Source organism: Lissotriton helveticus, chromosome 1_1 (genome assembly GCF_964261635.1).
Source record: "Lissotriton helveticus chromosome 1_1, aLisHel1.1, whole genome shotgun sequence".
NCBI lineage: Eukaryota > Metazoa > Chordata > Amphibia > Caudata > Salamandridae > Lissotriton > Lissotriton helveticus.
Genome location: NC_136057.1, coordinates 1,038,928,922 through 1,038,943,452, shown reverse-complemented (window position 1 = coordinate 1,038,943,452; position 14,531 = coordinate 1,038,928,922). Strand labels below are relative to the sequence as shown.

The 14,531-nt window shown below is 42.5% G+C and overlaps 1 protein-coding gene across 2 annotated transcripts in view; it reads right to left on the bottom strand.

Annotated features, from left to right (window-relative positions):
- Positions 1 to 14,531, bottom strand: part of PPP6R2 (protein phosphatase 6 regulatory subunit 2) — a 744,860-nt gene that overhangs the window by 147,511 nt on the left and 582,818 nt on the right. For both annotated transcript variants that reach the window (XM_078677857.1, XM_078677853.1), the window contains exons 17-19: positions 10,768 to 10,865; positions 10,387 to 10,444; positions 9,352 to 9,479 (exon numbers count right to left, since the gene is read on the bottom strand). In XM_078677857.1, coding sequence (XP_078533983.1) covers positions 9,352 to 9,479; positions 10,387 to 10,444; positions 10,768 to 10,865 — 284 coding nt within the window. The remainder of the gene's footprint in view (positions 1 to 9,351; positions 9,480 to 10,386; positions 10,445 to 10,767; positions 10,866 to 14,531) is intronic.

Below are 14,531 nucleotides of genomic sequence, written 5' to 3'. Positions count from 1 at the left end.
AATCAGTGAAGTGTTAAATGACGGTGCTACACTTGCTGCTTTTCTAACTTTAATTTTGTGTTGAACACTTTCTTCCGAATATCTCAACACTTAAAAAATGACACAGGAGGTGGTGTGGGCCGAGCAGTCAGGGGTGTTTGCCAGTACGTGCAAGCACCTGTTTGTAACATTATTCCAGGTTATGAAGCCTTTTATGCTTTCAGGGTTCACATTGCTCAAAATCCAACAAATAGAAAATAGGTAACCCCCTCCCCCTCCAACTTCACTTGAAAAGCCAAGGCCTTTATACGTTTCTTGATGAGGGTCGCCTTCATTAACTGCTTTCCAAGACATGAGGAAAATAAAGAAATGGAATAAGAAAGAGTGACTTAGAAGGCTGTTGCAAAATGTCTGGACTGTGCCAACAACAGTCAGTGTTCGGCCAACTCAAAGTGCTCTGCATTATTATAAAATGCTGGTCTGGCAATGCTCCAATGTAGCAAGAGAAAATAAAGACTCCTTTGAAAACTACACTTCTCTATCTTGACATTAGCTAGAGTCCTGGAACCAAGAATTTTCTTTAATATGCAAATCAAAATTTTAGGAGAACCAGCTTGCTTTAAAAACGTATAAGACATGGGAACCTGAAATCTCTGTATAAATACTGTCACTAATTCCCTTACTCCAGGGCATTTGTGACATGCCTATTCGCCTGCAATAATGAAATGAAGTAGCTGCTCAGCATTAAGAAAAGGTTACTTGTAATTCTGGTTCTGCATTGTAGGTATTCTCACTGAAGTAATAAACATAAAATAGTGCCACCTACGTACACGGACCATGGGACACTTTTCCATAAAGAATAATCTGACGTTGGAAGTAGACATCGCATTGCTGAACAGTGTGGTAGCACCTCCAGAAGTATTTTACTAGCCAGCTATAACTGCATTATTCTGTAGAAAACTACTGGGTTGTACATAGCGTAAATGGCACACTGCAGCATTTAGAGTAGAATGAGCTATATAGTGAAAAATCAGCTGTAACTGATAAAATAAAAAATGAAGGGAAATGTGCCTGTCAGGCCATAAGTGAACCGGCTGCACTCAGCATACACTACCATTAAGAGAGCGTGCAGCTTTCATTACCTAGGAGTCACTGTACACGCCGTTTGCCTCGCAGCCTCAGTTTTTTTCTGGTTCCTGCTGACTGGTTCTCAGGATACTACAGAGGTCTTCAACCTCATTTTTTCCGAAGACTTATCTTCAGAAAAATAGTTTTTCAGCATTCACTTGATGTCTTTTGAAGAGTACTAGAAATTCGTTGAGTTATTTGACCTTTAGGGAATTTTCTGCTCTTTATTATGCTTTGACTTTTAGTAAAGTGTCCCAAATGTAACCTAAAGAAGGCTGCTTCCGATTCACATGACCTATGTGTGGTCTGTCTTCCAACTTCTCATTCTGTTAAATGGTGTCCTCATTGTCAGGGAAAACAAGAAGGGCTCTTAAGAATTGAGAAGGAATACCCCTAAGAGGGAACCTGGAAGAACTCAGAGCAGAGCAGTAAATGAAGAAACGGGAAACCTAGCTGCACCTCAATCCTCCTTTGAAAAGAGCACTCATAGGGATGGATACAGGGAGAGCAAACATCGAGAGGCGGATCACCATCGCAAGTTTATGACTATCAGTGAGAATCCAACGATGCAACAGTTGAGTTCTGATATCACAAGTACTCCTGTCAGAGCCATATTCCAAGATGATAGACAGGTCACTAGGCATATTTACAGCTGCAGCTTAAACAGAGCGAAAACGAAAACTGGCTGTTCAGTCTTCTCATCTTTTCTTCTAATTCAAAGAGTAACCAGCAGAAAGGAGATTTTCAGTGCTTGAACCTGCGGTTGCAGGTGGGGCCTACCGGCATAAATATTTGGAGACCGGAACTGATTTTTCAATAACAGATTTTAGACACAGAACAAGAGAAAGAAATGCATAGAAAGGGGGTGGGTGGGTGGAAAGACTGGAACACAGTGACAACAGATGCAGGGAGGATAATGGGTCACGCAGTGTTTGGAGGTGGATGAAAGAGGCAGGAGATGGAATCACCACTAGGCATCTTTGGTATTCTGCAAACAGGTCACTCTGCTCCACTGGCAGTGGGGTTCAGAAACAACTTTGGGCCCCCAAGAGTTGTTCTTTTACAACTTAATCACTGGAGCTATTTATGGCAACATGTTTATTTTTTTAACAATAAAGGTAATTGTAGTACATATATAATCATGAGAAACAGAGGGGGAAGGAGGATTAATGAGACTAGGTCGGCCTCCTTGAGTTCAGTACAAAAAAGTGTGGATCCCACCTCTAGGATCCTTGGACCTAGCTCAGCTTTAGGTGAATGGTTGCATTGAATCAATATACCAATCAAGAAAGAGAAATTTCTTTCTAGTGTCCCCTCACTCACCGGGGTTTCCCCACGGTGACATGCTTCATCATTGGGGCCATCCCAGTTCTCTACGAAAAGGGGCGTGCTGCGACTCACGAACTACGCAGGAGCACTTGAGAGTGAATGACTATGTGTGGTGCAGAAAAAGTGGTGGAGTGGGTGTGTGTGAGTATTTAAAAATACCGTGCTTAGTGGGCCTAACTGTTTTATTGAGCTCCTATGCAGGTATATTAAAAGTGGGGTTAATGTCACTGTAGGGCAACCTATAATGTGATTGACTCAGTGATCGATATGGTCGACATGTTTCATGCTACCCCTAGCATTTCTTCGGGACCATACAGGGACCAGCCCTGTATATGCCACTCCTATATCCCAAACTCTGGGAACAGTGAATTTACAACAATAAAATAATAATTTTAGAATGCATTCATTTTAGAAATACATACGTTCCTCTTAAATAGATGGTGTTATTAAAGTGAAAAATGACACTTCATGGTCTCGCTGGGGGTCGATTTCACTTATGGGACACACTGTTCCTAGCTTGTGAAATCGCACCAAAGCACCTACTTGGAACCTCAACCCGGGACCTCAAGATGCGGTCCCGGGGAGGTTTTAAGTAGGTGCTTTGGTGCGATTTCACAAGCTAGGAACAGTGTGTCCCATAAGTGAAATCGACCCCCAGCGAGACCATGAAGTGTCATTTTTCACTTTAATAACACCATCTATTTAAGAGGAACGTATGTATTTCTAATATGAATGCATGCTAAAATTATTATTTTATTGTTGTAAATTCACTGTTCCCAGAGTTTGGGATATAGGAGTGGCATATACAGGGCTGGTCCCTGTATGGTCCCGAAGAAATGCTAGGGGTAGCATGAAACATGTCGACCATATCGATCACTGAGTCAATCACATTATAGGTTGCCCTACAGTGACATTAACCCCACTTTTAATATACCTGCATAGGAGCTCAATAAAACAGTTAGGCCCACTAAGCACGGTATTTTTAAATACTCACACACACCCACTCCACCACTTTTTCTGCACCACATATAGTCATTCACTCTCAAGTGCTCCTGCGTAGTTCGTGAGTTGCAGCACGCCCCTTTCCGTAGAGAACTGGGATGGCCCCAATGATGAAGCATGTCACTGTGGGGAAACCCCGGTGAGTGAGGGGACACTAGAAAGAAATTTCTCTTTCTTGATTGGTATATTGATTCAATGCAACCATTCACCTAAAGCTGAGCTAAGTCCAAGGATCCTAGAGGTGGGATCCGCACTTTTTTGTAAATATATAATCTGCATTTTTCTACACATTCAGAGCATCAGCACTTTTTAATCTGATTACATTAAACTGATTAAAATATCCTTTTCCAACAAATTATTTATCGATTTTCGCTTTTCTAGATTACGCTTTTATTCTAAATGTCTGCAACCATACTACTTGCTTCATATGAAAGAGTGAGGAGTTAAGACGTTTGTGGGAAGGGCGATTGAGTGACCATGTAGTATATGGAATAAGATACCCTTCGCCATATATTTGAAGGATACTGCAAATCACCTCCATGACCGTATAAAGGAACTCTGCCTTTGGCCATGTCATGAAACACCATTGTGACTTAAAATAGCCTTGCAATGTACGGCAGGAGGTACTTTATCCCATATCTCATTTAACACGAACCAACAAAAAAATAATGAGTCACCAAAGAAGGTGAGCTCCTAGTAGGGCAGGCACCAAGAGAGGCACCCAAGACGCTCAAACCTAAATAAGCAAATTACTAAGTGAACTCTACGATAGCATGAATGATCAATAAAAGCTGCAACTGGTAGTCTGATGGAGTTGCTCCCTACTAACAAGACTGAATCTGGCAATGTAATCAAAGTTGCAGTCGAACACGAAACTAATTTAACATGCCTCAATCTCAGGCTGTGGCCGTTGTCATTAACATGCACCAAACTTACTGAACACTTACTGGCTAAAATAACCAGAAATTATCTCATGTGCAAGGGAATTATGTTGTGACTACGGTTAACGTAGCATTTAGACATGACAGTCGAAGACCTCAATTGTTAATTTGGTGTGCTACACAATGTATGCGTAACGATAACTTCACCCATAAAAGTCTAAGGGAACCTAGATTTTTACGGGAGATGTCAAGTTCACACTTACTATATTTATGTTCAGGAAAGCAGGATTGACAATGTCACCTGGTATGAAGACACCTGGATCACCACTGCATAAGAAAAGGCATATGAACTTAAGTGCCATAATCTTTAAAGAAATCTGGCATGTGAAGCTGTAGTAGAGGGAAATAAAGACTTACCTATAGTAGCTTTGCAGTCTGAAGACTTTTCTGGATTCACAAGCTATGCATTATTCTGCCATCTATTGGTTGGGTTTAGAAAGTCTTTCCCAGTCTCCCCTCTTGCGTGTGTCGACCAGCAGGTGGACCTACCTATTCCCTGTGACATTGGACACATCCCTAAGGCTCCCTGTACATGGTCACTACCTTTAGATTATTTTTTACCTTCTGATGACCAGACCTATCAGTAGGGCTTCATAACTTGTGTACTTATGGCTTTTTAACTCTGAAAAACTAATAACGCCTCTGAGGGAAGCAAGAGGGCTGAAAGAGAATCCAGAAAAGCAGCAAATTTTCTCCTACAGTAAGTAACCATGTCTTTTTACAATGTGAGTCTTTTCTTTATTCACATGCTGTGCACAGAGCATATAATGGCATTCCCCAACTAGGAGACGGGGTTGAAGTGTGTGTGTGCTTCCTTGTTGATGTTTGTCAGTGTGTGGACTGATGACTACATTTATTGGATATTAAGTTAGAGATGCCCCCTTCTTCTTAGTGGATTATGACCTTTGTCTCTTCTTCTAGAGGTACCCCTGCTGTCGTACAGCATGTTTGACGGTGTTAATTATCCATCTTCGGAAGGTCCTTTAGGGACTAGTGAACCCACATATATGGGTAAGAAGCAGATAAATAATTGTCCTCCTTTCCTGTACTGTTTTGTTCCTCTTAGATAGTACATAAAGGCCCTCCTGGAGTGCTCATTCTGCATGCATCTTTGGCTACCAAAAGAATGTGGGTAGTAGGTTCGCCTAATTAACTTGAAACACTGATACTACTAAAGGCAAAACCCTCAGATAATCTCTCAATTACTCCATCCTTGTAAACCTGTAGGTATGTTTCTTGTACCGTTAGTGCCTATAGTTCACTCACAATATGCAGTGATGTGAACGCTATTAAGAAAGATGTCTTGAGGGATAGGAATTTTATTTGTGCTTTGTGCTCTGGCTTAAATGGGTTTTCACCGGTTGTGTTTAAAAAAAGTTATTGTTCTACTTGGGAGTGGGTTCTGTGTTTGGTGATGCTATATTTTCTTTCATCCCTCCTAAGCCCCTCTTGACAAATATTGAGGTAAAGAAACTTTTGCCCGTACTCCCCATGCTGTATACTAGGAGTTGATAGGAGGGCCTTTAGAGAGGAATTCAAGAGTTTATCATCCAATAGATGTGTCGGGTACCTAATCATTGTGATGTCTAACGTTTTTTGTTTTATTAGTTGCTCCTTTTTGCACCAGTGTGCTAACCTGTTCCACTCGGCTGTGTAACATCTCTGCTGTTGGTTTCCTGGCTTCTCTCAGCACTTCCATGCATGCATCTCTGAGGTAGGCCCAGGTGGTCAAACTATTTCCCCAGAAGTCATGCCACCAAGCTGAGGCTTTGTGGTTCTTTCTGGGTAACACACCTTCACCCTCCTGTATGGTTAGCAAATCTTGAAAATCAGCAGCATCCTTACTCTACCTTGTGCTATTTCCAGTAAAAATCAGCACCAGGTTTCACTAGCCCATTGTGGAATTATAAAGTTATCATTGTCATGTCTATATGTTTGAACTTACTTATCACTATATTGGTGGAAAAGTATATGGAAACGTCATTGACCAATCTATCGATAGGGCATTCCCCACAAGCTGGAGGTGTAGATACCTCATGGCAAAAAGGTCTATTACTGGTTTGCCCTATTCTTTGAAAATCCCTTGGACTAGGTGATGTTTCAGTTTCCACTCATGTGACAAGTTTCTATCCTGCTTAGTTTAACTACATCTTTCTTTAGGATGCCTGGCAGATGTATGGCTGTTAATATTCTGTCCCTTTATACAGCACATTTAGAATCTCTTTTTCTAGACTGAACAGGACGCAAAACTTCATCGCTCCCTGCTTGTAGAGATAAAGTATTGCCCTTGATATGCATGTAAAAAGCCTTTAGAGTCAGGACTTTATGTGCTTGATTGCTTCCTGAGAGCTCCATTGTCCCCTGATGTTCAGTATCCTCCATGTGCACTCCCAATCATGTGTGGGATGCATCAGTTGTGATGATCACAGAGGGGGGGGGGGGACGGTTCTTTGAGAATTCTGCCTTTTGACACATTTTGAACATTTCACCACTCAATTTCAATTTTAACTCTGTCTATAACAACCACTAGATCCTCTCAGTTGCCAGGTGTCTGTGACCACTGGCTTTATAAACATTCCTGAATTGGTCTCATGTGTAACCTGGAGAATGGAATCAGTGGTAAATAAGAGGCCATCATGCCCAGTAGTTTCTTCACTGTCCGAGATTGACCCTTCTGGTAGAGATGAGCTCACTCCGTTAGTGCAGTGATTCTGCTTTTTTGTGTCAGAAAGGCCCTCCCCTTTTAGGAATGGTTTCTCAGGTGTGGAGGATATCTTCTTCATATTCAGGGTAATAAACAACAAGTCTTAAGGATATGTATGACTTTCTTTTTAATGTCGTTGCTCTTCTGCATGGTGCTCGTCTTTACCATTCAGTCATGTAGGTAGGGTTACATAAATATCCCTTGCCTTCTGAGGTGAGCAACCACCGCCATGAGGCGTTTCATGGACACTCTTGGTGTCGACTTTATCCCTTAAGGCAGTACTTTGATTTGATAATCTGAGTTGTGTACCAGAAGCCTGAGACATTTCCGGTGTTAGTTCATCAGTATATGAAAACAGGCGTCCTTGAGGTATATGGTTGCCATGCAGTCCCTTTCTTCTAGTATGGGTATGATCTGGAGTGCTGTCATGTTGAACTGTTGAGTCTTTATGTATCTGTTGAGGAGTCTCGGATCTATGATTGGCCTCAGATTGTGTTCTCGTTTTGGGGAAATACAACAAGTATACACCCATGTGAAGCTTTTGTAGGGCAAATTTACTCTATGGCTGGCTTTTGCAGCAGCTCCTTTACTTCTTGCTACAGGCATTCAAGTTTTGTCCCTATATAAAAACTTCTCTTTGATTTTACACGTGGTGATTTGTGTTCCATTTCTATGCAAGCTCCAATCTGTATTAAGTGTAGTACCCACGTGTCTGAAGTGATTTCTTCCACTCCTGTAGGAAACCTTATTTTACCCTCGACCAGTGATAGTTTTTGGGAATTCCTTTTTAAACAGTCTTTTGGAGGTTGATGTTGACCCTCAGGGTGACTGACTTTTACACCCTCCCTCAAAAGGGCTGCCTTTAATATTGTTGGTGCTATTATGATGTGTCTATATCAGTAGTGGGGTAGTGTGGAAAGAGTCCCCGTCAGTAGGCGTCCTAGTGAGAGCTGTACCGCTTTTAAAGGTACACCTGAATTGCAAGGAACCCAATTGGCTTGGCTGTGTCTTTGTTATTCATTTGTTGAAGTGACTCATCCACAGCTGTCCAAACAAGTTACTCCATGTGAAGGGCCTGTTAATTACGGAGACTTGCAACTCCAGTGTAAAACCCCACACTCTGAGCAAGGCATGCCTCCGGTCTGTTGGGCCTGTGAACATCTCTGCTTGTGGTTTCCTCAGCACCAAAAGAAAATTCTTTTGGCTCTTTTCTGATACTTCTCAGAGAAGTGAAGCATCAGTTCTTCAATTTTGCACCATTGTTGTTGTCTGTAACTGTTGAAGAGTGGGTCTGAATGTGCCATCCTTCTCCATAACGGCGCTGCTGATACCTCTACTTTTCTGCCCACTGTGTCAATTATTTTGCTCTTTGACTGCTGGGTGGCCTGTGGAGGAGAGGAGAAATAGACCTTTTTCTAGCTGTTAACACAATTTCCTAAACTGCCATTGTACTACCTTTAATGTACACTGGGTCGTACGTAGAAGTTTATACTTTTTTTCTACTCTTTGGCGTAGAGGATGCTGGCTCTGTAAGCATCAATTTTCAACGTCCAACCACTCCTTTATAACCTGGGTATTTTCGATGATTTCTTTGTTGCTCGAAAGTCCTAAGTCCTTAAGGGACTGATGGACGTGTCTTGAATGTGCCATGATGTAATGCACCCACTTTTATTTCTCTCTTACCTTTAGGAATCTGAGAAGAAAATCCTCACACGCTCTTTAACACTCAGTCTGATGGTCTTTAGATAGATAAATTGCACACCCTGTGCTTTCCCTTTTGAGTGACCTTTTGGTGGCATTGGAGGTAAACTATAAAAGGGGTATTTTCCATTTCCATGGAGGCCTGAGTAGGATTTCCACATTCAACACCACTCTGCTAGCATCCATTCTCTGACCAGGTGGTCGAAGTCCAATAGAAAAACCTGTGTTTTTTGGAGGTGATCTTCGATGTGTCCTCTGTCCTGAATTCGTGGTTGATTGCAATTATGTTAAATCAGTTCTTTTTCCGTCCTTTCCTCAAACACTTTGGTGCTCTTGACCAGGAGCTGTGGACCTTACTTCCATACCAAACAAAAGAAAAATGAACCTGAAGATGGTGGGAACACAAAGGGACTTTAAGGAGTGCTCATTGGGGAGGTTCAGGCACACGTACTGGCCAACACCAAAGAGAGGGGTAACAAAAGATGGTGGAATAATGGGCAGCATGTGAATCTAGAAGATATTCATGCTGCAAAACCGTGAGGACTTGGGCAATTAGGATTGGCTTACCTTGTTCTCGATTTGACTTGAGCAGCATAGTTGATCTCCTTTTCCTCCCAGATATCCTCCTCATCTTCGTTGTCGTCAAACGGCTGAATGACTTCATTGCAGCACGCTTCAAACAGGGATGCATTCGGCTGAAACACAAACAACTGGTGTAGAGTCCTTGTGTATGTGCTTGTAAGATACATTAACCCACTTCTAAGCATATCCAGTAGTCATGGTCACAAATATGTCTTAAATGATGTAGTTTTCTTTAATTAAACGCAACTGGATATAATTAATTGAACTAACACTTTCTGTGATGACTACTCTATAGTGTTCATGCTTTCACACATTCCATCTATCCCAGGGATAAGCTTAATAAAGTCCCAGGCCCACAAATAAAGGCGTAGGAGCGATGAAGGGCAGGGAGGCTGGTAATAATATCAATTGCTTCATCTTAATTTGTGTTGGTTGGCTAACCCAGGAACACAAATCCCAAGGGTTTGAAGGGGGAAAAATAACCCACAAAGCAGGGTGGGGTCAGAACCTCAATGCAATCCTTTCCTGCAAATTAGTTATTCTATAAGTGCGTTAAATTAGCCAATTATGTTCGGGTAATGCAGAAACGGTTCATAATATGACAGGTTATTTACATTTATCAAAAGACAAAGTGCTCCTGCAAACTGACGGCACAGACAGTGAATAGAGTGATCAAAAAGTGCTCGTGTTATACTCAGATATACATATATATATATATACACACACATGTGAATTATTGGGACGATATTTTTTTGCAAATGGCACTCATAATGACAGTGTCAAAAATCTCAATCAAAATTTAAAACTTGTCCACATAATTTACTTTTGATGTTTTGACCGCCTTACTCAACTACTTAAAACAGGCTCATCATCAGGACAGAGTAAGAACAGGAGACAACGAAAATTAAGAGAGCCATGTTCTAAGTAATTGTGTGAAGGGGTCCAAACTTCGACAATGAAGTATGTTGACTGTGTCTAGATTGCTCATACTATAGTACACACACAATAGTTAAAACTTACACTATCGTCGTCTGCCTCAATATTGAAGTTTATCTCAGCGATCCTGTCAAAGGGTGCACTGAAAGAGAAAGCACTACGTTATGGTCCTGTGCAAGATTTAGATAAGACTTTCAGAGCATTATGAGTTGTACTGATATTACTCAAACAGAAAAGATACCATAGACTTAAAGTGACAATATGGTCACACCCCTCATTGTATAGGTGTCCCAGTCTAAAGTAGTTGCTAATCCTGCTAATTATATTGCTGCAGTCAAAAGAACCTGGAGATTGTGGCCCTTACCGAGGCTAACGTGCATATATACATATATACAATCAAAGTACTTAATGGAATTTTAGGGTAGAATGAGGGGGAATAGGGACGAGCGACACATTTCCACATACTTGATATTGTCGTCCTGCTCTGCAAACTCTTCGTCATTAAACCCAAACTGGTCAACAAAATTGGCAGTCATCTGCTGGATTTGGTACTCTGAGAACGCCTAACAATAAAAAGAGCAGAAATTAATCAAGGGAAAAATAATACAATGACCAGTATGAAAATGTTACTTTTCTGCAAAACTAAGGTTCCTCGTCGTTTCATGTTATAAAATCGTACGCTCGACATGATCCTTTTATAGATTTAGAATTATGACTTAAGATTGTGCATAACCAAAAGTAATAGGGGGGGGTCATATTGAGAACTGTTTTCTTTGTGATCAAAGTTACACAGGAGGTAAAAACGTGTTCTGCATAGTATAAATAGTTTATGAATGTTGTACAATGCTAGTCATGCCAAAATTGGCATTTGTTGTTTTCTTCGTTGGCACTCAAAAAAGTTGACCTGTTCTCTCAGAAAATAGTATGGATCCAAGCATGAGGAGTTATTCACTTCATTGCCTAGCTAAAATACATCATTTCACAATTTGTGTAACAAGTTTGCTTTTGCAGCTACACTGTTTCAAAATAGCAATATGGCACACGTCTGTTTAAATATATACAATTAAAAGTAAAATAGTAAACATCATACGCATGAAACGTGCAATTCGTGCACGAATATTGTAACCTGAAAAAGCAGACCATCTGCTCCATCTAGACCACATATTTTTCTTTCATAAAACACATTTTGCTATTTCCCAGCGCTAAAGGGTAAAACTTGCTTAATCGTGCAAAGCCCAACATGTAGAAGTCATAACTGGTGTGAAAAAATGGCTGAAGAAAGGGAGAATAGAAGAGAAACCGGGGAAACAAAGATGGGTATAGCATGCATTGTAATCTTATGAGATGGAATGTGAGATCACTCCCATATCTGGAAAGTTAAGGGGGGGGAGGGGTGCTATTCCAGTTTGAGTCTGTTGGAACTGGCTGGACTAGGAACACCATCCTGATGTATTGTATCTCAATAAATGTTGTCTTCTACATGACGGGAGATTCTAATTTAATTACAATTTGGCAAGGCCTGGCCAGTCATCCAAGGACAACCACACAACATTGAAACGCTGCCCACGTATGATCAAAATGAAAACAACATCCTTCCAACCACACACCCTACATGTGTAGCATACTACTAATGTAGGGAAGTGCTTCAGCGCCTGACAGATGCGTAGTAAACGTTATATGAATGCTGCAAAGCAATACAATACAATAAAACTCCGGAGAGGTGCTGAACAACAAAATGGTTACTTAACTGTAGGAGTAATTTTGAAACTAGAAGAATTTTCTGGATCCACATGTTATGAATTATTCTGCCATCTAGTACTTGGGTTAGGAATTTGCTCTTTTCCTTTTTCTTTCTTCTTCTTGTTGATATGGGTGTCATCAAGATGTCAACCATTTGAGCCCTTGACCCTTCTTGAATGATGTCAGACTTATGCCCATGGAAACCCCTTGATGTGGTCTCCAACTACAGATCCCTTTTGGGCGACCGCCTTGTAGGTATGGCTTACACTTCTCATATTTTATTTAGCTTCCATTCTTTACAAATTCACCTTACCCAAGGATGTGGGAGGTTCGAACATGAATCCAGAAAATTCTTCAAGCTGCAAAACTAATTTTGTTTTGCTGCAAGAAACTTCTCTATATTCAAATGCGGTGCATCGATTTTGTAGTGACATAACTCTTCCTTTCGTTGGCTGGGGTTACCAGAGTGTGTGTATTTGCAAACTAGTGTTTTAGTATCCCTTTTCCCACCTGAGCCTCCTTGACTCACACCAATCCAGGTTCAGAAAGGGATGCAGCACAGAGACCGCTATACTGAGCATAACTGATGACATTCACAACTCTCTTGACTAACGCAAAAGTTACTACGTGTGTAACGATATAACTGTAAGAGACATTATTTAGTGATAGTTTCTTTACCTTATAATATCCCCAGGCGTCAAACTGGATTCGGAAAGTTTTGCTAGCACTACCTCAGCGCGTCAGTACGTTGGGTCGTGCGGCTCCGCATCCGTCGCTGGCGTCGTAAGCGCCGAGATGACGTCACGGAGACTACTTAGGCGCCACCCATGTGCGCTGACGTCCGTTCTGTACACGACTTTCCACAGCAGGAACACAGAGCCATGAAAGAAACTGACCACTGGTGCCATGAAACTTGGGCCCTGAAAGGGATGACCTTAACCCTAGAAATCAGTTCGCAGAACGGGGAGGATGGGTGGGGCGGTAAGGAACCTATCACTAATGTCTCTTACAGATATATTGTTACACAAGTAGTAACTTGTGCATCTGAAAGACACGTTTGTGATAGATTCCTTACCTTAGAATAGATACCCCAGCAATACCAACCCCGGTGGTGGGCCTGCGAACAAAACTACACCAGAAAGTCATGGAGCACAGAACGGCCAAAGATGCCGTCCCTCTGGACCTGAGGTGTGCAGCGAGGCCCACGTAGCTGCCTGACAAATGTCTTGTAAGGGAACGCCACGTCCCAAGATAGTGGCTGCAGTAGCCCGGGTCGAATGGGCAAGCAGTCCCACAGGAGGCTCCTTCTTAGCCAAGGAGTAACATGCTTTGATGCACAGAACGACCCACCTGGAGATGGTCAGATTGTGCACGGCCCGACCTTTTTTGGCACCCACGTAGCCAACAAAGAGCTGATCCTCCACCCGGAACTGCTGCGTATGTTGCAGATGGAATACAAGCGCACGTTTTGGGTCCAGACGGTGGAGCCTCTCTTCCTCTCTGGAAGGATGTGGAAAGAAGATGGGCAAAGTGATGGTCTGCCCGATGTGGAAAGGCATGACAACCTTTGCAAGAAAGAAGGACAGGTCCTCAGAACTACCTTGCCCAGATGAATAGGAAGGAAAGGAGGTTTAGAAGAAAGAGCCTGGAGCTCACTCACTCTTCTGGCAGAGGTGATAGCTACCAGAAAAGCCGTCTTAAGAGTGAGAAGACGTAAAGGACAGTTATGAAGGGGCTCGAAGGGAGCGCACATCAGAAACGTCAAGACAAGGTTTAAGTCCCACTGAGGCATGATAAACTGCACTGGAGGGAACGTGTGAGTAATGCCTTTTAGAAAACGGTTTATAACCGGGGACTTAAAAAGAGAAGGCTGATCAGGAAGCCGTAGAAAGTCGGAAATGGCTGAAAGATAACCTTTGATAGTGCCCAGAGCAGAGCCCTGCTGGGCTAAAGAAAGATGGAACAAAAGAACCTCGGAAAGAGGGGCAGAATGGGCATCCACAACCTTCGCCGTGCACCATGCCACAAACTTGATCCACCTGCACGCCTGGCTGCCAGAATGACATCACAGACTTCGGGAGGAAGATCGAAAGGTGTCAACTGTCGGCGCTCAATCTCCACACATGGAGGTGGAGGCTGGACAGGTTCGGGTGGAGAACCGTCCCCTGCTGCTGCGACAGAAGATCCTCCCGAAGAGGCAATCGGATCTGGGGAACGAGTGCCATGGTGATTAGCTCGGGATACCAGTATCTTTGTGCCAAACCCGGAGCCACAAGGATGACTTCAGCACTCTGGGCAGAAGTGGTATAGGCGGAAAGGCCTACAACAGACCGCAACTCCATTCGCGACAATCAAAGCCGCCGAGCGAGTGCCGCCTTGGAAATTCCAACGCGCAGAATTGACAACATTGCGTGTTCTCTTCGGTGGCGAATAGATCTAACGAAGGCTCTCCCCGCTGCTGAAAGAGACCTTACGCCACGTCAGAGTCC